Consider the following 20367-nt stretch of genomic DNA (forward strand, 5'->3'; position numbering starts at 1 on the left):
AACCTGAACATTCATAAATATCCCCGTCACCTTAAGCACAAATGAACCTCATATATCTGGTCGGTATCACAGTGAAAGAAAGCCTCTATGGCGATCGGATGAGGCGTGCGATCTGGTATAAAATGTGCAGCTAACCCGCTGATGCTTGGGGTTGCAATAAGATCATCGAATCTGATTAGCTTGTTCAATTGGACTAGTTGCCGACATTTATTAAAACTCTTTCTCTACCGTTACTCGAAACTAAACGAGACCAAAGTATCATGCCTTCCAGCAACAACCAAGCAGGACAGGGTAGACGCTTTCGGCCTAAAACGTTCGATTTTAGATACATCCTGAGCCCGTATCCTCCTGTTGCGAACCATCTAGCTAACCCAATTGACAGCCTATCACTTGCAGACGAAACAACCAGCCAAACCACCGCTCAAGATATTCCCTCGGGCAACGAGCCTGTCATATGCTCCAGACGGTCGTGCAGCAATCCGGTCCGAGCTAAGCGTAAGCAATGCGGCAACTGCATAGATAAAAATGCGGCTCAAAAACGAGCTCGTGTTCAACAACGTCGGAATCAGGGCATCAAAGATCCGATCACTGGTGATACAACCAAGCTATGCGCCGACTGTGGCGTACCCTCTAACAAGTACAGGTGCGGCCGTTGCTACAAGAAGAAAATTGCTTCGAACCAGGTCGCCTACTATAGACGACGTGAGAAGGGTCTATGTACAAGATGCGGTGGGGAGATGGACAGAGAGGGATCCTGTTGCAAAAGGTGTCATTTTGAGAAGTATCACCTCTACAACAAGACGAAATCGACAGGATAAGGAATAATTTTTTTTTTGACGCAACTAGAGGCACTACTATATGCAGAAAGTAGATTATATAACTAGAGATATCAGTCATTAAGGATGAAGGTAGTGTCATACAGTGAACCCTTTCAAACCGAATCTGTTTCTTTCTTGGTAGCTCAAGCTCTATCATTACAGCTATTCACGACGTGAGTTCCACTCCCGATCAAAGTTTGTCAGCGCCCTCTGCGCCGTAGGAACGCAATCCAGAGCCTTAATAGAGACCCGAGGCGGTAGGCTCAACATGTATAAAACCGACTGCGCTAAATCCTCTGCGACTAGAGGCTCATATCCTTCAACAAATTCATCCATAGCACTCTGGTCATACTGTACCCTTTGAAGATGGAAATGCGTCTGGACAACACCTGGCCGAAGAACTAAAACCCTGATGTCTGATCCGGCAGTTTCCATTCGAAGACTGTTGGAGAAGCCCTCGAGGAAGGCTTTTGATGCATGATAAACTGCTTCGCCGTTAAATGGTGGACACTCGAGACCTGTGACGGATGAGACGTTTATGATGGTTCCTTTCTTTCGTTCCCACATTGAGTGATTCAGAACTGCGTGGGTAGTGAACATGACGCCGTTGATGTTGGTGTTTAACATCTGGGCGACTTGATCGATGGGGATTTCCCAAAAGCGTCCCGGCGCGCCAAGTGCAAGCCCAGCCTGAGATATCGTTAGCACTGAGAAATCACCGGGAAGCAGATATCTTTCACCCACATTATTAATAAGGATGTCAATTTGGCCAAGCTCAGATATGGCTGTCTTGACTGCCTTTTCAATGTCTGGTTGATTTTGAATGTCGACAGGGTAGACCCCGACCTTGATCTCAGAGAATTTGGATGTGATCTTGTCTCGCACCGCTTCAAGCTTATCCTACATCGAAGACAGTCATCAGTGAATGACCTAGGGTTTTGTTTGATCGCTCCGCACCTTGCTTCGAGATATCAAAGCAATGTTCACGCCATGCTCGGCCAAAGCCAACGCAATGGCTTCGCCAATGCCCATAGAGGCTCCAGTCTATTGGCGTAGTTAGCATCTCCAAGACCAATGGTAGATGGTTACAAACGATAAAAGCGGTTTGTCCCTTCAAGGCCTCCATTTTATCCTCCGTTTTGATAGCGAGAGCTCAGCTGCTGCAAAGAGTCAAGAGAAGAATGCACTGCGGTATTTATGGCTTTGAATTTAAGGGCCTGTACCTAGCTGATAAATCAACTTTTCTTTCATTCATGTTGTAGTCAAAACAAGGTCCATAGTGACGTCGACGATGACTAATGGAGGATAGTCCCAACTCGTATAGGACCCGAGTACTCGGAAACCACCATGTTTAAAATCCGCAGCCACGCTAGAGTAGATTCGATAGGCTTCAATATTTTCGTAATAGGAAAACCCTTTTCTTTTAGTTGCTCTTCTCCTTTTTCACGGCGTCCGCTTGTGCATGCCTGGTGATGTAACTCATGATGCCGAGATGTCATGGAAGCGGGGTAGCTAGAAAACGCTATTCACCTTGTCCCCTCTGAGAGAGGCTTATTGAGAAGCCTGGCGTAGCACAGCCAAAATTATGAAAGCCGAGAAGAAGTTCTTTGTAACGCTGCCGTAAATGAAACATAACTATCAGTAAGGTCCAATCATCAGGAGACGATAAGGGCATACGGGCCATGGCAGCAGAACAGGTGTTAAGCGCAATGGAGTAATGGAAAGTTGCTAATAAAACCTGAACCTCCGCCGTTCTCCAAATACAAAATACATATATAATTTATAAACATCCATCTTTGTCCCTGTTAGTCAGTTCTATCATACCCTCAACCCGCCCCAGACTAATCCGATGAGAAAGCTTCCGGATATAGCTCAACCATCTTCTCGTAAGCCTTCTGGGCCCTGTCCTTAAGGTCCCACCTGGCAGTCTCATCCACCGTCTCAGCAACCTCCTTAATCTTCGATGCCCAAAGCTTCCACTTTGTAGCATTCAGCTCAAACTTCCACTTCGGCAAAGGATTCTTGGCGCCTTTTACAAATACCTCCCCTGCGAGAAGTATATGATTGATGGCTGCAAGAACCTGAGCCTGGCGACCTGCATCTGTCTTTATGTCGCCCGACGTGCAGACCTCAAACGTTCTTTCCAAGTCTTTCATAATCCAGTGTTGACCATCGTTGTCTAGACAGCCTCCTCGGAAGAGCTTGGCGAGTAAAGCACATGAGCTGAACCATTCTCCTGCCCATACATCTTCAGGTTCTTGTGAGTTCTTTGCTGTGTAGGTATCAACTATACGAAGAAGAACGCGTCAGCATGTTTGAAACCGAAGGGTCTTTTATCCGAGCAATAACGTACCATGACCAGCATTCCAAGACTCGTTGGCTGCAGCTTCAAGTCCCCAACCAATCCAGACGAATTGAGGATCCTACAAAACTAATTAGTGACCACATAGATGTTAGGTGATTCCATTACTAACCTCTTCATCGAACTCTTTTGCTGCTCCATCCTTAATCGCAATCAAGAACTCTGTGATCCTGTCATGCCGCCAGCTCGCATACCACACCTTGGGAGCGACTTCAAATGCAATTACTGAAATTGTGTTCAGGTAGTATCCAGCTCCGTGATCAGGCATTTTGCTTTGCCGGCCGGCTTCAGCTTTATAAAGACCATAGAACTTGGTGACGGCTTGTGATACTGCGGTATCGTCGTCTTCAGAGGCAACCAGTAGATCTCGAACAATTTCGTAGGATGGGGATTCTGAGAATAATTCATCGCGCTCCTCTTCAATTCTTTCGTCAAGGAACTTGAGCCATGAAGGAGCATCAGAGGGCTGGGCGACTTCTGTAATTTCTGAGTTGTCCATGATAATTGATCAAGTGAAAAAAATTGAGGATTGATGTGATGGATGAGAAGACAGTTCGAAGAGACAGAAAATACGCTCGTTTCTCTTATTTCTTGTGAAATCAATGATTATCAGGCCTCCCGAGAGGCTGTGTGACATGAGGTTGAGTTCAAGGCAGAAATTGACTGAGGCGGAGCTGGTACAGTTCAGTTTACAACCAACACCTGCGCCATTTCTCCACCCAATCAGCTCACCACAACGATACGCGCGCGTTTAATGCAATGTAACTGTGACAAGCGTTTAGCAACTTCATTTGATTATCATGTGATTTTTCTTATTTTATAATTGATCCTTGCGATACCTTCATATGATTCCGGTTATCCGGCCGTCAAGATGATATGTCAAAGGTCTTGGCGCGCGTCAACACCATGTCAAATAGCCGATAGGCCAACCATCCCATTCACTTAGTCTCAGGTTCACCATTTTATGTATGTTGGTTCTAGATATCTTCCAACATGCATATTTCATCCCGGAAATACGACTCTCATGTCTCATGGTCTCAGGTCTGGGCCAACATCATTATTTACCGGATCTAAAATTATCCACGATGGAATTGTATAATATGTCCAATGTTTCGATGGCTTTTACTGATCAAATCAACAACTTCATCAATCATTTCCAAATTATTACTAAGTCGTCGTTGATCGACGACTCGCAATCTTTCTTTGAGCTCATTGACCTTTCGCTTCATTGCCTTTCCTCCGCTTTCCAGCCTTCATCTCGCCAATCAACTCTTTCGTCCTGTTTAATATAGCACTTCTCTTTGCTACCTGCAACTATGAGGCGATTCTTTGGACGTAAGGAAGAGCCAAGGCGCAACTCAGACGATGAGCACAAAAAGATGGTAAGTCCCAAGCTCCAGTGAAATCAAAGCCACAACTAACCATACTGCCCTGGCAGCAATACTATTCTCCGCGAGGCATCATCCCTGTCAAAGTTGTAGAGCAACAGACGCAAGAAGTTGTCTTTGATCCGACCAAAGTCTCTCGCAACACGAAGGACTATCCTCATGCTTATGAGGATGCAAACCTAGAGGGAAAGACCTTCCAGGAGTGGGAGCGCAGACATGACGAGGAGAAAGTTCGTCTGTACGAGATGCCAGTCAACACCAGAATGAACTTGACCAAGAGACCGGCAACGTTCAAGCAGGTACAAAGACGTGAGCTGGAGTTACGTCCGAACGATAGGAAGGATGTTGTTCAGAAAGAGCTTAACGATCCAGGTGTCTTTCGGGGCGTTATCACTGGCAATGTTGAGACTGGTCAAGTCTACGGTGTCCAGGGCGTTATCTATCACCCAGAACAAAACCCTCGTGGTTTTAGACGATCTCCCGTCGAGCCATTGGATCGTGAGGGGCGTCAGTTCTTACACCGTTTTGAGGACGATGCTGCTGATCCCAATCGTGTGACGACTTGGCCTCCTCGGGATGAGGATGCAAGTGACCTTCAGGCATATGAGGAACGGTACAAGCAGGTTAGGAAGACTCGTCCGCCTCAGCAGCAGAAGTCTAAGCAAAAGGCACCCAATGCGAATTGAGGTCAGGATGGATATTTTGTATATAATTTGAGTGAGTTGTTATAGGGCGTTGGATAATGAATACGGGTTTGTGTAGAGTTCCAGATTTGTAGCTTGACTTGACAGCATGCTTTGGCAATGTGACGTGATCTGTCGCTTATACGATGTCCACCTTCTGGAATTCCCCGTTGTTCACAGCCTCGCCATACATCGCCCCATGCACATAAGTCTCCCCAATCAAAGTCCACCCTTGAGCCCCCTTCCGCAGCACGAGCGGGACATGCGCCCCAGCAATCAGGCTGATAACATCACCAACTTCCGTCCTCGCCGGCCCCAAGCCCAGGTATCCCTTGTCCGTCACGAAAAGCACCCGCTCAGCTCCAGCATCATCCACCGCAATTGCAAAGATATCTCCCTCCTGTGGATCAGTTTTGTTTTGACACCGAAGATCATGGTTAGCCTCAGAAGCAGAGTCTGAGATGCGAGCAAGATAGTTTGCAAAATGGTCGCTGCAAGCATCAGGAGCAGGATGACTGGTGAGCCAGATGTTCGTCAAAAGTGTTCGCCAGAGCGCCTCAGGGACTGCTGTTGAAGGTTGGGGCGGATAGGCTATGTCGGCGAGGCGAGCCCTCCCCGGGTACCATGACCGAAGGCTCTTGTAGAACGCCTTCTCCTCTTCTTTTTTCCTGGGTAAAGGAGCAATCTTGGTAATTCTGTCCAAGACATGAGTGCTCACGGATAGTGTTCTTCCGTTTCCGGACAACGAATACTCGCTCTTCACACTAGATGCAGCGTGGAAGACTCGCCAACTGTGATCATACAGCGGTCTACCCCGAGCCTTTTGAGCCTTCATCTCCTTCAGGAACAGTGGCTCAGTCGCAACGGCGCTTGCCATCTTCGGGACCCAACTTGGGTAGCCAACTCCCTTCCCAGACCAGTCTGGCTGGAGAGCATCGTCAAAGATATCTTCTTCCAGCGGTGCCCAATCAGGTTTCTTTGAAGGAAATCGCTTCTTCGCCTTGTACCTGTCCAGTAACCTGTTGCCGATTGGCTTGGACGATGTGAATTTGTAAGACTCCCGAGGAAGAGGATGGTTGACCAAAGATAGGACGAGAAGACCCGCGTCACCATTGATGAGACGCTGCGCTATGTCGAGGTAGAAGTCGCTCATGTTTCGATTGCTGTAATCTGGTTTGAGAGTTGTCTGGCCAAGCGTTGCTGGGTCAGTTATACCTAGAAATGCCCAGACCTTGTCACGCGGATCACCAGCCATCCTAGTCGCTCCAAGCATCGTCACATCAAGAAGATGAAGTTTGGCGGCACTCCTCTTCAAATCGAACATCGACGGCTGGAAGGTAACCCAATGAGGTACCATCTTGGGCGACAAGTGACTCGCAACGAAGTACGTCCAATCCATCGCCTTCTTCAACTCTGACGCCGGGACTTCCTCGCCATTGTAATAGAAAGCGTATTGCTTTGCGAGGATGAACTCCTGAACAGTCCAAACTCGACTCCACCAACTCTCCGTGACGATCTGGAGGAGACTGAGCCATGAAATAAGCTCTGACCCTGTCGAGGTTGCATCGAAAAATGCTTTTGCGGTTGTGTACTTCTTCCCATGGAACTGGATATCGGCATTGTTTGGGTCTTCTGGGAATGCTGGCCACGCTTTAAGAATGCTCATCGCTGCTGTTCGTTCTGTATGCTTTCTACCAAGCCAGATAAAGACTTTTTCAGCTGCACTGTATATCTCATCCATGCGAGCTACCTGAACAGTCTTCTCATCTGGGTTTTCCTGATTGATACACACAGCGTCAGTCCAGATAGGTCTGCCGTTGAGGTATTTGTGTAAGCCAAGTAGGGCAGCGTGCAAGTTGGCTCCGATAGGAAACCGTTTGTTGTTAATCGCTATATCCACTGTATCGGCATGGCTGAAGTGAGGAACCTCAAGCTCAGTCTCGCGAAAGTCGCGACCACGATTCCACATCGGTCCGAAATCGACCCAGACGTAAGAGAGGCAGACATAAGCCGGTGTCTCGGATGCAGAGTAAGTGTTCATAGTCAGAGAAAGGACAGAGTCATTGATCTCCACCTGAACGAGGCGTATTCCCTTTGTGTCTTCAAGGGGCGAGTGAACCAACATCTCTGTTGGTAAGTCCTATCTCAGGTTCAACTTCACCGCAATCTTAAGACGAGAATGTAATCCCTTACCGGCATTTTGCAAGATGATCCTTGAAGGTTTGAAAAGAAGCCAGATAATCTTTCTTGACCGGACTGGAAGGCTGCTTTGTAGCCTGCTTTGACCCCCTCAGCTGTTGAGTAATCCACTGCCCATTTCGCCAGGGCTACGAAAGCGTCGGTGCTGTTTTCGGCTCTGAACTTGGGATCGCGAGGAATCCGAGCTTCAAATGGTATATCCATGTTAGTTGAGGAACATAAAGGTGATTGAGTCTCTGTCAGGTAAAAATGGGTGAAAGATGATAAATTGTTGGAGATGCATTGAATCTCACGGCTTACTCCCTGGCGATCTCCTCAGCTGTGACGTAATTGTGCTTCCTTCACTTACGCGAATGAGGACGATGAAAGTGTTGTTTCACAAATGATTTCATTCTTCCGCGTTGTCGACATCTGTATTGTCTCTTTTAATATTGACATAGCGAATGAAGGCTGTACATTGGCTCATACTCTCTTCTCGACTGTTGCCAAGATCTGTCGGGCCGCAGGCGCAGGTACAGAGCTTAAGTTAATCGCGGGGCCTGCAGCGGCACAGCACCACTAAAGATGAACGCTGAATAGCCGCCCCAATCTCCTAAATTTAAGCCTGAGGGACACCCGCCCGCTGACTTTAATCTTTCCGTCTAATTTTTATTTGGCGGCGGAGATAAGTCTTCTGGTCTTAACTGGCAGACTTGTATCGTAACCAGACTCATCACGTTCCTTACCAGCGATATAGATATTTCATTCATATCCTTAAAATGACAACTTCGTGCCGAGAATCATCATATCCATCAGTCATGACTGTCGGTGTTCTCAATGAGTAACGCTTCAAGATAAGCTTCCGACGGTCCAGAAACGGGTGTCACAACTGTCACCCCAACGGCCGGTGTAACTGTCAATGGAAAAGACCATAAGTAGAAGATACCGTGAGGTTTTATCCTCGACTCACGTTCCAAGATACGTCCTCAGTTCTGGCTAAACATGCCTATCATCCCATGATCTCCGCAACACTAGACCCAGTTCAGAGCCCTGTCTCAACCAATGGCGTCTCCACGTGCGCTCCAATTAAACCGCGTAATTTCCAACTTCACAACCATCCTCCATCAACTAACTACCTTCCCCCTTCAGTATATATAATGACGCTTTCCTGGTTCCGCTGCAGAGGGAGACTGCTCGTCCTTACAGCAGTCTTCTCCTTCGGCACTTTCTTCGTTTTGAGACAATACGCAGATATGGCGTCCTTACCTAAAAGCTCGCTACTCGGCCTCCTTGCGGCAGCGCCGGTATTGGGAAATGACCCAAATATGAAGTGGTTTCCTCCGAGCTCTAGTCAGGTTAATGATCTTGATAAGGTGTTGGATGGGAAGGGTACTTGGGGGTTTATTTATGACTCGTCGCACACGTCGGATGACAAGTATGGCACGTATAATTGGTGTAACATGCCTCATGCGAGGAAGAGGGAGTACAAGAAGGCTTCCAAGGAATATGAGTTGCAATATGTCGAAGTGGTCAGTAGTGTTCTATGCTCAGATATGGTAAGGTGACTGACTTTCATTAGATTCAAAGACATCACAAGCGTACTCCATACGCAGCAAACGCTTTCCCAGTTGAGCCATACCAGTGGAACTGCGATAATCAAGGCCTCTACTATTTCGGCCGCCAATTTACTGAATCTCCCAAACCCAACGCCCAAGGTTACTGGAAAGGATTCACCTCCGAAATCAACCCCTTCATCCCTTTCGGATGGATCGGATCCTGCCAATTTCCTCAAATCACAGCCGAAGGTCTCGATGATTCTTGGGTCCACGGAAAAGACCTCTACGAAGTCTACCACGATCTTTTGAAATTCATCCCAGGCCGCAAGGAAGATTGGCGGAGTAAAGTCATGTTCAGAGTTACCAATAACCAGATTACGAGTCAGGTTGCTGGTATGTTCATTAACGGCATGTATCAGACCACAGAATCTGTCCCATTGCTTATCCAACAAGCTGGCGTGGATAGTCTGGAGCCGCAGTACAAGTGCAGTGTTGGAAGCCAGTTGACTAGCGCTATCAAGTCTTCTTCTAACAAAGAGTGGCAAACGCATCTTGACAAGACAAAGGATCTCTACAAGACGCTTGACGACATCTCTGGTGTACCATCCAATGATGTTGGGTTCCATGAGAGCTTCGATCACTACTACGATAACCTCTCCGCCCGCCAATGCCACAAGAAGCCCTTCCCCTGTAAATTGGTCAACGGAAAGAACTCAACAACATGCGTTGACCAAAAGCTCGCTGACACAGTCTACCGTCTCGGCCAATGGGAATACTCCCAAATGTACCGCGACGCACCCGAATCCCTGGCTGCATCCGCTACATCATGGGGTGTATGGATAGCCGAGCTAGCAAGCCACTTCCGCGCCGTCATAGCCGGCAAACAAGATCTGTTATACTTGCACAACTTTGCCCACGATGGTTCTATCAGTCGATTGTTGAGTATTCTTCAGATCGATGTGATGGTCTGGCCTGGTATGGGGAGTGAGGTTGTTTTTGAGCTGTATAAGAGGAAGGAGGAGTACTTTGTTAGAGTTCTTTGGAGTGGAAAGACGTTGACGTCTTCGCATCCGGATCTGGGCAGGATGGAGATGGTGCCTGTGAAGACACTGTTGAAGTATTTTGATGGGTTGACAGGGAAGGATGCTAGTCTTGTCAAGGGACGATGCTCCGGTGATGTTCCTCTGTGAAATGGCACCTTACGGTTTACTTAATGTTAGGGCTTGATATCATTGGCCAGCTTACATGGATACGTTGCTAGGCAGACAGTTACACAAGTGTTCTGAATAACAAAAACTAATCAACAAGGTAGTACGGGTTTCAAAAAACCGTTTGCTGTTTGACAAACGCAGTCCTTGCGGGTCCAATCAAAGCTTAATATTCCCCTAAAACACATTACCTTCAACCACAAACATTGAATCACTCATGTTCTTATCATCCCACCAGTCACCTCTCTCTCTCTCTCTCTCTCTCTCTCTCTATTGCAAGACTTAATTCAAGTCTAGTCCATTCTTTAGATCCCATTTCTAGCCCTAAGATTATGGCATCAACCTAGCGAAGTCGAAAATGCCTTATTGTCCTCCTTGCGACAGGCATTTCCGCCTAGAGAATTCCCTGCACCAACACATCGGAGCCGTGCACCCTCGGACGTATTGTGGTCGTTGTGAAAGACACTTTCCTCATGAACGTGCAAAGGAACAGCACATCGAGAACTCTGCACGACATAATATATGTACTCACTGCTATGATGAGCCCGACTTCAGTTCAGAGGATGAACTGAAGAATCATCTGATAAAAGACCACCATGCTTGTATTCCATGTGATGAATACTTCTCTAACGATTACGATCTTCTGGAGCATGACGTGGATGTTCATGATAAATGCCGAACCTGCGGCCGATTCTTCAAATCGCGATCAAACCTAATCAACGTTGGTCTTCCTGACTACTGTCCTATCTCTCTCACTTCATACTTATCCTTTTATAGCACCGCAAGACCCACGCCGAGAAAACTGTCAAATGCCTTGGATGTTCAAGGATGTTCATCTCTCATTCGGCCATGGTGCTCCATCTTGAGGCGAACACTTGCGAGTCGGGCTCCGACAAAGATTCCATCAGAGGGTGGGTTTGGGACTACTACGAGATCCATGGGCGCTGGAATCATGACCACGACGATGACTTTGACTGCGAAAGCTGCGGAGCGTATTTTAACATGTTGAGCGCTCTGCTGCAGCATGTCGAAAGTGAGAGGTGTGACGCGAGTATCTCGGATTATGACTCGCTTTTCGGCCATATACAGCAAAGTATTTAACACAGCTAGAGCTTTTCGAGCAGCGCATGCTCTCTTAGTACAATAGTAGTTCAGTGATCTTCCTAGTTTAGCCCAAAATACTAACATTCTCATACCAAAGAACATAAAATGCCTTGGATGTGACATGATATTCATCTCCGATTCCGTCATGATGTCTCATCTTGAGGCCGATACTTGCTCATCGGGGTCAAATATGAGGTCTATCAAATTGGCAGTGCTGTATCACCATCGCCGGGCAGAATAGGTTTCTGACCTCGACTACAAAATTATGTCTAGATACAGGTCGGGCTTCCAAAGTCTCAGCGGCCTGCGACCGAGTCGCCTATGGCGCTGTCTGGAAGCAGCCTACCAGCGTGCCGAACACTGCTGTTCAACATTATCAATACCCAATTGGTCCCGACTCTTCTGAGAGCGCTGCCCATGCTCCCCGACAATTTCCAGACTATGGCCAAGACGCGTCTGGCGCTACTGGGGCCCAGAACATAAACCGCACGATTGCCATGGTGGAAGAACAAGTGTTCTTGCTCACAGCATGCTAGACGCTTCACTGCATGCCCTGTCGAATGGTCTTCAATGACGCCAGCGAGCAAGCGGCCCATAACTCCAAATGGCATTGGGATAAATTCCTATGTTACGCGCGTGAAATAGGGTTTGAAACGTCCATAGGTCTCAAGAAGGTCAGTCCTCAATCGCCGCCGTCTAACTCGATGTGTATCCTGGTTTGTCCTCCCAGCATTTATCATCGCATCGCGTCAGTCCAATTAAGTACCCAGCATGCGAGCACAGATGCATCTCGTACTCACAGATGATGTATCATCTTGAAGGAAACGGATGCAAGTCAGGCTTCAATTCCGTGTTCCTCGCTAAAGTACTGCCCAAGTACTAACACGGAAACGACCAAGCTTCCGGTCCTGGCCTGAACATGACTTTTCCAGGTTGCGACGTCGAATTCGAGACTCTGTCTCTTCTATTCCGCCACATGGAATTGAGAATCTGCGCCCTGAGGAACTGGCAAGAAGCAGCGGGCCTGACACATCTACTCTATATCTTGAAGCATGAAATCGACATGGCCAACCGGTCTTGCCGACGGTTCCAGCGACACCTGTGAAGAGAGAGTTTCTAACCGTTACTTCTATCCCAACAGCCATTACCAAAGATAAATCTTAAGCAAGCCCAGAAGCTCCTTTGGACAGAGTTGCTTCTCCAAAGGAGGTCAACCCTTCGGTGAAAACAGAAGGCCCTCGGACAAAGTCAGTGACAGCTCATGCATCGGTTATATTTGAGACATATCCAACGAGATGCGCTGTAGCAAATACGAGGCCTAAGGGGGAAAAGACAATTGATAGGAGTCAAAGTTTGATTGCGAGCTTTTTGGCAGCAAAGGCATGAGCGGCTGCTACGCAAGAAGAGCTAGGGAAAGGGATGGGATAGTTGCAAACACAGCAGAGGCTGTTAGGTATATCAGTTCGTTTTGTGCAAAAGAGACCAAGGGTTTGGACGGTTTCGATGTGTTTGAGCAACCTCCTGAAATCACGAGCCTCCTAAATTGTTTGGGCTTTGACATAATCAAGGTTTCTAGAAGGATCTCTGCGGACTGTAGGGTAGCGTGATCGAATTAATGTTGGCTATTGTCCCGCCGACGATTCCCGTGATTAGCAGTTAACCGAAACCCAATCAACGACTGCCATCGCAAACATCCTCATTAGAAAAAGCAACGTTGATTTATTGGCAACGCTCGTGAAAACGTTGCTGGTCTCCACGCAAACTCCATCTTCTTCCCGTTGTATTTCAGCAAGACCTACTGAACTGCTGAGACTACAGCTGCCTCATCCACTTCAATAATGGAGCGTGCGTGCAAGCGCATCAAGCTTGAAGAGGAGGAGCCTTTCTCCGCCGATCAATGCATAGTCGTCGATACGCATACCAAGGAAGAACAGATTTCCGAGGAGGAAGAATCTGGGTCAGAGGAATCAGGCTCTGAATACTCAGAAGAATATCAGTCTTGCGAATCAGGCGGCGAAGAAGAATCCAACTCAGAACCCCAAGTCGCCCAGGGTTCTAGTCATGATCTCTCAACCTCAGAAGCGAAGGCGGCCTCCAACCCACTTTGCAGCGAATGTCGCAGATCCTTTCAAAGCAGTGCAGATATAGAACGACACATCTCCAAATGGCATTATAACTTCGTATGTTACGCATGCGATGAAGGCTTCCCCTCAGAGTCGCAGCTGCACAGAGTGAGTACCTTTCTCTGGATAGGTAAAATTCTGATCTGACCGATCTTCCTAGCATAGAAGCAGCCATACAAAAACTCCCATTTGCTGCATCGGTTGCGAGAAGCGGTTTTCCACTCACTCAGGAATGATGGATCATCTGGAGAACGGTCGCTGCGATTCAGGTTGCAATCTTCAACTCATCCATAGCGTTGTAGCAACCCACTGCAACGGTCTTCACCAATCGTCAACTCGGAACATCAATCTCCGATGCCCAACCTGCAAGAAAAAGTACAAACGGATGGGTCCGCTCATCAAACATTTCGAGAGCAGAGCATGTGCTTTACGAGACTGGATAGAAGAAACAGGTTTGAAAGACTTGCTCATCGCTCTCAAGGAGCCGATTGAGAAGAGAAAGGCCTCAACTTTCCGATGTAACGTTTGCCACAGGAATTTCGGAAAAGCAGCTGCGCTGATACAGCATCAGAGAGATAAGCATGAGCGTACTTACTGTTGTGCTTGCAAGACCAACTTTGGTAGTCCGGCTAAGAAACAAAAGCACGTCATGTCTGGTATTTCTTTGAAGCCTGGGATGTATATCTGCGACCACTGTGATCCCAAAGTCCCCTTTGGAACGGAAAAGGAGCTCTGTGACCATTTGTGGTTGGAGCACATGGCGTGTGGTCCCTGTGGGCGAACTTTCAAGAGCGTCGAGCTGAGAAAACAGCACGATGCAGAGCTTCATCATAGATGTGGTGTTTGCTATCGGTTCTTCATTTCGAGCGGGGAGCTTACTGAGGTGAGTGCTCTAAGCCCTGTACTATTGTGAGTGTTTGCTAACAAGTCTCTTCAGCACCGTGAAACTCATGTAGTCAAGCCCCCTGTCGTCGAGCAGCCGGTGCATGTCCCAGCGCCGGTGAAGCGAGAACCGACTCCGCCACCTACTATCCCGGCACCTATACAAGTGAAGATAGAAATGCGCCGGGAAGTTCCCATCAGCAGGGTTGCTCCTGTGGTGGCGGAAAGAGTCCCTGTGAAGACAGACGTTATCCCGGTAACTCGAGTTACACCGACTACAAGACCTGTGATATTTGCGCCATATCCACCCAGACCAACACCTGCACAGGTGCCTGAGAATAAGAAGACCCAGTCGCTGATTACCGGCTTTTTGATTCGCAAGTCATAGGAAGCTTGAGCAAACGATGGGAAGGTCATGAAGCGAAGCGATGCGTTATATTGCAGGAGGATTCAGAACATATGGAAGTCTAAGGTTTGGGACATCATTCATGTCACATAAGAAGAACATGTAATACACCTTGCTACATAAGTTAATCGTCAGTTCCATTGCCTGATGATGGGACTTCTACCACAACAGTTTTCCCCAATGCATCGCACGCAAAACGGAACTTTACAACCGAACAAATTGAAAACCACATCACCAGTTTTCAACTATGATGGCCCTAGTGCATAGTACCCCTTCAGTGGGCTGAAGTGCAGCACAATATTATCTACGAAAGACCAGACGACATCATGTCAACGCCAATCATGAAGCGGATGATGCAACCAATGGTCTGGTAATCACAACAAAGATCATTTTCAGTGAACTCGAACGGAACGTCGAGACAGCAAAGCAAGAGGAAAAGCTTAGATGCATGACGGAAGAACAATACGACAACCAATCCATTACGGAAATCGATGACTTCTTCGGGTGGTTGAAGTAACATACTGTTACAAGATACCTCAAGTCTTGGCTCTGCGCTGGGAGCCTGATGCGATATCCGTTCAGAAGCTTGTTGAGTTTCGCGGGAATCCCGGAAGACGGTGGGGCCTTGCTCCTGAGATGAGTCCGTATCGTGGTGTGGACTTCAAAAGAATGATGGAGGATAACGATTTGTTGCAGACCAATCCTTTAAGCAATGATAAGTGTGATATTGTTTATCTGATCTTGTGTCAGATTGTGGATGATCTTGGGATTCGGGACGAGTTTGATGCGAAAGAGGAGCAGAGTCGGCACTGGAATTCTGTGCCACATCAGCCTGGCTGGAGTCGATGAAACACATGAGTCCTTCTATTTCATATTATCTGTCCCTTCAGTTACTGTCTGTGTTGAGTATCTCACTGAATCCTGACTTGCCTTGGCACTCGGCGCCCATTGCAGCGTTCACTGTTTCGACGAGATACATAGTAATATCTGGACACCGCGCGGATTATATCAGAAAACCACAGAAGGAGAACAATAAAACCAGATCAAAGCGCATTCATTATTCGTAAGCAAAATGGCAAAAGGTCGCTTGAAAATGCAATTTGTCCATCCATGAGGCAGTGCTGCACCGAGATGGTCAGCGAACGCTCAGCTTACATTTACAGTGGAAAGATACCTAGAGATGAACTAAGAGTTATCCGTACAACCTCGTTCCTGGCTAAACGGTTGGTGGAGTACATTAATCGCCGAAACATTGTGCATAGCCTTAACGTCTTTCGGTGATAACAGAATGGTCGCTTTTCTGGCGATCCGTGAAAATGGATGCGAGGCAATGTCACCAGCGACCCGCTGCCAAGACACACTATCGACATATGGCGTTCGCAGTTTTGGATCAGCAGGAATTCACAGCCTCAAATCGTCAGAGCTGACAGCCCTGTTAGAAATACTCTATCAATCACGAACTAAGAGTTTCTGGACGGAGAAATAGCCCCCAAATCTTCCCGCTGCTTTTGTTCCGGGTCACTGAGTTAGTTTAATATCCATAGCAGCCCCCAAAAGGCTTTCACACCTATGTCATATTGACTAGCGAGACAGGCAGAAGTGCAATTTAGCAGTGTTGAAGGATTGCTAATAAGGCTTTCGGACTTAAGTTAAGGCAGAGGGAGCCGAATTTGCCTTGCACCGCCATTGAGATCATAGGATAAGCTGAAAGAGTGGCTGAAAGAAGGGAGTTTTCCACAGCCTGGTTTATGTTTCGGTTTATTTAAACCTAACTTTATCTGCTTGGGGTCCATGTTTTCTCTTCAAGTTGATATCCCAACGAAATTATCTTCCTAATAGTCTCTCGCTTAATATATTTCGTTCGTTTCATGAACAGTAGCTGTTAAACTCCCGTTGTTATTAAGCTATAACTGTTCCATTGTAATGGCGATGCTCTCCCATCTTCCTGGACAATCGAAGTATGCTCGACACAAAAGAGAGAAACAAGGCTCGCCCAAACTCCTGTTCGTTGCTTTCGATGGTATGAGAACGCTGTTAACCACCAAAACTGTCCTCATGACTGACTTATGTAGGCACATGGCATGGTAGCGTCAAAAGCTCAAAAGAGACCGTGGTATCCAGCCTGCCAGATCTCATTTCCAAGGGCGAGGAAGTTCGAAAGATTCGTGTCAATGGAGTAGGGACTGATAACTTAACAGACAAGATTCTCGGGGGTCAGTTACAAATAGTTTTCCCCTTATTCTTTCATGTCCTGACTCACTTGTTGCAGGTCTTGGTGGTTGGGGCACACGTCGAAACGTCATAACCGCCTATAGTAAGCCTCCCGCATCCAACTCTAGTATTACCATAGGAGAAGAACTGACAATATATAGGGAATATTGCGGATGACTACAACAAGGGTGACAGGATCATCTTTTGTGGCTACTCTCGAGGTAAGTCAGGAACCTCCATTTGATCCGCGACCTTATAAAGACTAAAGATGATCCTCAGGCGCATGGGCTGCTCGATATCTAGCAATGATCATCGAATGTCTAGGTCTGGTTCGTGACGGAGACACGGAGTTTTTCAAGCGTTTGTATGACGCGTGCAAGAAGGATCCATACCTTACCAAGGCTAACAAGGACGATCTACGCCGCAATTATAAATGTTGGTCATAATAACCGCCTTCAAGGCTGATTGCTCTAATATTCTTAAGTTTGGGATGATGTTCAGATCGATGCCTTGTGCTGTTTTGACACAGTTGGCTCGCTGGGTATTCCACTATTTGGTATCGCGAAGCCACTGTCTTATCTTCATCGAAGCAAGTACAAGACCAAGGTCATAGACCATGTTCCAAATAGTGATTATTGACATAATCTGGTATAACGGTGTTGACAAGAGCTAATGCTTTGGACAGATGTGAAGTATGCTTTTCACGCTCTGGCTTTGCACGAAACAAGAAGTCCTTATAGTCCAACTTACATGTGTGGACACAACGTCCATCAGGTTTTCTTTCTAGGCGATCACGGTAACATGGGTAAGCTTGGGCAGCAAGAAGGCCTTGTGCACGCTCCTCTCGCGTGGATGGTGCAACAACTCTCTTCCCATCTGGGTATCACTTTCGATGAGGATAAACTCAAAAAGCGCTTCCCAAGCTGTACTTCTGAAGGGCAAACTGAAATGATGTCTCGACAAGGAACTCATGACACTACGCATGAGGTCATGATGAAACATGCCTGGTGCTGTCCTAGTGGTTCTATTCCCGGAGCTGGGGTCGGCAGACTAGTCATCATGGGTAGAAAGGACCGGAACCCAGGAATGGTTCTCAACTACTGTGACGCCAAGTGCACCGACTCCAGTACAAGCGAATCAACTCAGCATGAGGCTGCTTCAGCCCATGCTCAAGTACACATCGGCGCTCGTGGACGACAAGAATGTGGCTTCAGCGATGCAGTGCCAGGGTATCTTGGTGTTCAGCCTATGGATCCAAATCAAGTGTTTTACTGGAAGAGAAGAGCGACAGGTGAGCAGGAAGTGGTTTCTGCAGATATCATTCGGGAGGCAAAGGTTGGGCTTTTGGAGGCGAGGCTTTTGGGCCTTCCTGCGGCGGCAGCTAGTCACCCGGAATGCTGTGGTCTGAACCGCACACAAGATGGGGATATCGATACTGAGGTTTCATCTGAGAATGAAGAAACTTTGGACTCGAGGGTGCGGCAAAGTACTAGGGTCAGGATCAAGAAGTGGTTTAACAGGAGGCTTGGTGCAAGTATTTGAATCCTCAGGTTATATAGACTATGGCGTACGGGGAGAACTCTATTCCAACTCATCTACCAGACACATTATCTGGAAACTATTAGACACTCAAGGCAGCACAGACACACCAGCATCCAATGTCTCTGAATCATATCCCGATGCTCAAGATTTCCCCTTCTTCTTTGAGGCGAAATATTTCTTGAGAGATTGTAACTACAAGAACTGTGGGCAGTCTTTCGAAACTGGCACGGAACGCATTAATCATGAGGTGGAAGCTCATAATCGTTGCATTACGTGTGAGATGTATTTCAAGGCCAGGTCTGCTCTTGAGCTAAGTGACCTTTGTGTCCATAACTATCACAGTGTTGACGTGGCCCTTTTAGAAACACCAGTCCAAATCCAAAGTCTTCGATACCGTCGTTGGGGACTTTGACCACTGGCTTGAATTCGCCGTCGGAGCACGAGCACACGAAGACAAGCAGAAAGACAAAGCAGCTCGCAGTCCCAATCCCAGCAAAAATATCGACTGCATCACCTGTGAACGAAAGTTCGAAAAAGCATCCACAATGATGAAGCACGTCGAAAACGGCAAATGTATCCCCGAGTTAACTGCGATGGATATCTTTGTCCTCGGACAACGATTAGCTGAGTGAGGAGCTCCTTGTGTCAGATTAGGAGGCTTCTTTTTTCCGATTTGTAACAGATCTTGTATGGTGTTGAGTGAGCTTATTCAACATGCTGAGGGAGATGAGTGTAGTTTGAATGTTTTGAGCGGGCCGTTGCAGGAGTTGATTTCGTTGCTGAAGATGGATTTCACGAGTATGGCTATGGGTCATGCCTTTTAAATTGGGGAGTTTATCTGGGAGTAGGGGTAGGGGTTGGGTACTGGGTCTAGGATGGTATGAGACTATCTTAGGATATATACGATGCTTGGTCGGTTTGAAACGATATTTCCCTGATAGCACGAACCCGCGCATACATGTGTAATCGTGAATATACTGCAACTACTAGGGTTAAGAAGTAATTAGCTGCTCAACGTCAACTCCTATTAATGTAGGTGAGCCTGGGGGGCCGGTTTATCATATATAGTGTTCCGACAGGCCTTTCCTGTCAACATCCTTCCGAGCTAATCAATGAGGCTTTCCAACCGTAACTCAACTAGTTGCCCAACCCCCGCCTGAAAAGATGATTTTCAACAATTCATACCGTCGAGGATGCTACTTTCGAAACGAGCGGCTTTCAGGAAACTCAAGTGCAGGCTCGATCATTACTTAGAATGTACTAATAAGCGTTGATGGAAGAAAAATGACATAGGAAGGTCACAAACTCCTACGACTGGGAGGAATAGGCCGCGGCCGGGAGACAATTCCATGCTAACGCTCTTGAAAATGTCTTGGCCAGGTCATCTGGATCTTAGAGTCCCTGGTGTATGCTTGATGGATAAAAATTTCAGGTTCCATTGGTTAATGACAGCAATTACAATGCATGCATACTTGCGGCACGGCAACTCATGAAGAACAGATATTTTGTGCAATTTTTGAGAATGAGTCTTGAAACGTCTTCGAGGGCATTGAAGCGTGGATGGTAAGTGCAGTTACAATATGTCAAAACCTTGGGGCGTCGGGTGACGAGAATGCATGATGGGTGCTGACGAGTCCAACATGTGGTCAAATGAACCAATAACTGTGGGGTAGCAGTCTGGGGAAGCTCACCTTTTGGGACGCTTATCCGAAGATGACAAAATTCGAGAATTAATTGCCAAAGTCGGGCAGGCAGACCCATATAGTTTTCGCATATTGGCTGGCTAAAAGTGACTCGTGTGGCGTAGAGATGGAAATGGAATTGGTGTCGCCGTACAGAGCACATCTGTGGGCTACATAACGTCGCCCGGTGTCGTCACAAGGCAGACTTCACGTTGGACCGACCT

General features: G+C 47.2%; 8 protein-coding genes across 8 annotated transcripts; 5 read left to right on the plus strand and 3 right to left on the minus strand.

The window, feature by feature from the left end:
- Positions 1-837: 837 nt before the first annotated feature.
- FOBCDRAFT_172693 (uncharacterized protein) lies at positions 838-2010 on the minus strand. The gene is made up of 4 exons (XM_031180632.3): positions 1912-2010; positions 1776-1862; positions 1563-1718; positions 838-1508 (listed from the first exon to the last, which is right to left on the minus strand). The coding sequence occupies exons 1-4, from the start codon at positions 1942-1944 to the stop codon at positions 981-983; spliced, it is 804 nt and encodes a 267-aa protein (XP_031041400.2). The 5' UTR covers positions 1945-2010; the 3' UTR covers positions 838-980.
- Positions 2011-2549: 539 nt separating this feature from the next.
- On the minus strand, positions 2550-3833 carry FOBCDRAFT_254984 (uncharacterized protein). The gene is made up of 3 exons (XM_031180633.3): positions 3293-3833; positions 3172-3241; positions 2550-3105 (listed from the first exon to the last, which is right to left on the minus strand). Exons 1-3 carry the CDS (start codon positions 3677-3679, stop codon positions 2660-2662), a joined length of 903 nt encoding a protein of 300 aa, XP_031041401.2. The 5' UTR covers positions 3680-3833; the 3' UTR covers positions 2550-2659.
- A 318-nt stretch (positions 3834-4151) lies between these two features.
- On the plus strand, positions 4152-5424 carry FOBCDRAFT_313433 (uncharacterized protein). Its single transcript, XM_031180634.3, has 2 exons — positions 4152-4562; positions 4619-5424. Exons 1-2 carry the CDS (start codon positions 4497-4499, stop codon positions 5252-5254), a joined length of 702 nt encoding a protein of 233 aa, XP_031041402.2. The 5' UTR covers positions 4152-4496; the 3' UTR covers positions 5255-5424.
- FOBCDRAFT_246476 (heterokaryon incompatibility protein-domain-containing protein) lies at positions 5391-7654 on the minus strand (the record flags this gene model as incomplete). Its single annotated transcript, XM_031180635.2, has 2 exons — positions 5391-7391; positions 7445-7654. The coding sequence occupies 2 exons, from the start codon at positions 7652-7654 to the stop codon at positions 5391-5393; spliced, it is 2211 nt and encodes a 736-aa protein (XP_031041403.2).
- A 910-nt stretch (positions 7655-8564) lies between these two features.
- On the plus strand, positions 8565-10300 carry FOBCDRAFT_246477 (histidine phosphatase superfamily). The gene is made up of 2 exons (XM_059610782.1): positions 8565-8958; positions 9009-10300. Exons 1-2 carry the CDS (start codon positions 8587-8589, stop codon positions 10173-10175), a joined length of 1539 nt encoding a protein of 512 aa, XP_059466535.1. The 5' UTR covers positions 8565-8586; the 3' UTR covers positions 10176-10300.
- Positions 10301-11042: 742 nt separating this feature from the next.
- On the plus strand, positions 11043-11833 carry FOBCDRAFT_266607 (uncharacterized protein; the record flags this gene model as incomplete). Its single annotated transcript, XM_059611393.1, has 2 exons — positions 11043-11226; positions 11577-11833. 2 exons carry the CDS (start codon positions 11043-11045, stop codon positions 11831-11833), a joined length of 441 nt encoding a protein of 146 aa, XP_059466536.1.
- Positions 11834-13135: 1302 nt separating this feature from the next.
- Positions 13136-14793, plus strand: FOBCDRAFT_283047 (uncharacterized protein; the record flags this gene model as incomplete). Its single annotated transcript, XM_059611630.1, has 4 exons — positions 13136-13528; positions 13581-13943; positions 13992-14303; positions 14358-14793. The coding sequence occupies 4 exons, from the start codon at positions 13136-13138 to the stop codon at positions 14688-14690; spliced, it is 1401 nt and encodes a 466-aa protein (XP_059466537.1). The 3' UTR covers positions 14691-14793.
- A 1838-nt stretch (positions 14794-16631) lies between these two features.
- FOBCDRAFT_194333 (uncharacterized protein) lies at positions 16632-19093 on the plus strand (the record flags this gene model as incomplete). Its single annotated transcript, XM_059608792.1, has 8 exons — positions 16632-16728; positions 16781-16921; positions 16978-17022; positions 17081-17140; positions 17199-17354; positions 17605-18453; positions 18545-18708; positions 18824-19093. 8 exons carry the CDS (start codon positions 16632-16634, stop codon positions 19091-19093), a joined length of 1782 nt encoding a protein of 593 aa, XP_059463765.1.
- Positions 19094-20367: the final 1274 nt, after the last annotated feature.

This window comes from Fusarium oxysporum, chromosome I, assembly GCF_013085055.1.
Source record: "Fusarium oxysporum Fo47 chromosome I, complete sequence".
Taxonomy (NCBI): Eukaryota; Fungi; Ascomycota; class Sordariomycetes; order Hypocreales; family Nectriaceae; genus Fusarium; species Fusarium oxysporum.

Coding starts and splice junctions, on each gene's coding strand:
- FOBCDRAFT_246477 (XM_059610782.1), top strand. CDS start 8,587: ATGACGCTTTCCTGGTTCCGCTGCAGAGGGAGACTGCTCGTCCTTACA. Junction 8,959..9,008: donor AGTTGCAATATGTCGAAGTG/GTCAGTAGTGTT, acceptor GACTTTCATTAG/ATTCAAAGACATCACAAGCG.
- FOBCDRAFT_313433 (XM_031180634.3), top strand. CDS start 4,497: ATGAGGCGATTCTTTGGACGTAAGGAAGAGCCAAGGCGCAACTCAGAC. Junction 4,563..4,618: donor ACGATGAGCACAAAAAGATG/GTAAGTCCCAAG, acceptor CTGCCCTGGCAG/CAATACTATTCTCCGCGAGG.
- FOBCDRAFT_254984 (XM_031180633.3), bottom strand. CDS start 3,679: ATGGACAACTCAGAAATTACAGAAGTCGCCCAGCCCTCTGATGCTCCT. Junction 3,242..3,292: donor CAAAAGAGTTCGATGAAGAG/GTTAGTAATGGA, acceptor TTAGTTTTGTAG/GATCCTCAATTCGTCTGGAT. Junction 3,106..3,171: donor GTCTTGGAATGCTGGTCATG/GTACGTTATTGC, acceptor TTCTTCGTATAG/TTGATACCTACACAGCAAAG.
- FOBCDRAFT_172693 (XM_031180632.3), bottom strand. CDS start 1,944: ATGGAGGCCTTGAAGGGACAAACCGCTTTTATC. Junction 1,863..1,911: donor AGGGACAAACCGCTTTTATC/GTTTGTAACCAT, acceptor CTACGCCAATAG/ACTGGAGCCTCTATGGGCAT. Junction 1,509..1,562: donor TTGACATCCTTATTAATAAT/GTGGGTGAAAGA, acceptor ACGATATCTCAG/GCTGGGCTTGCACTTGGCGC.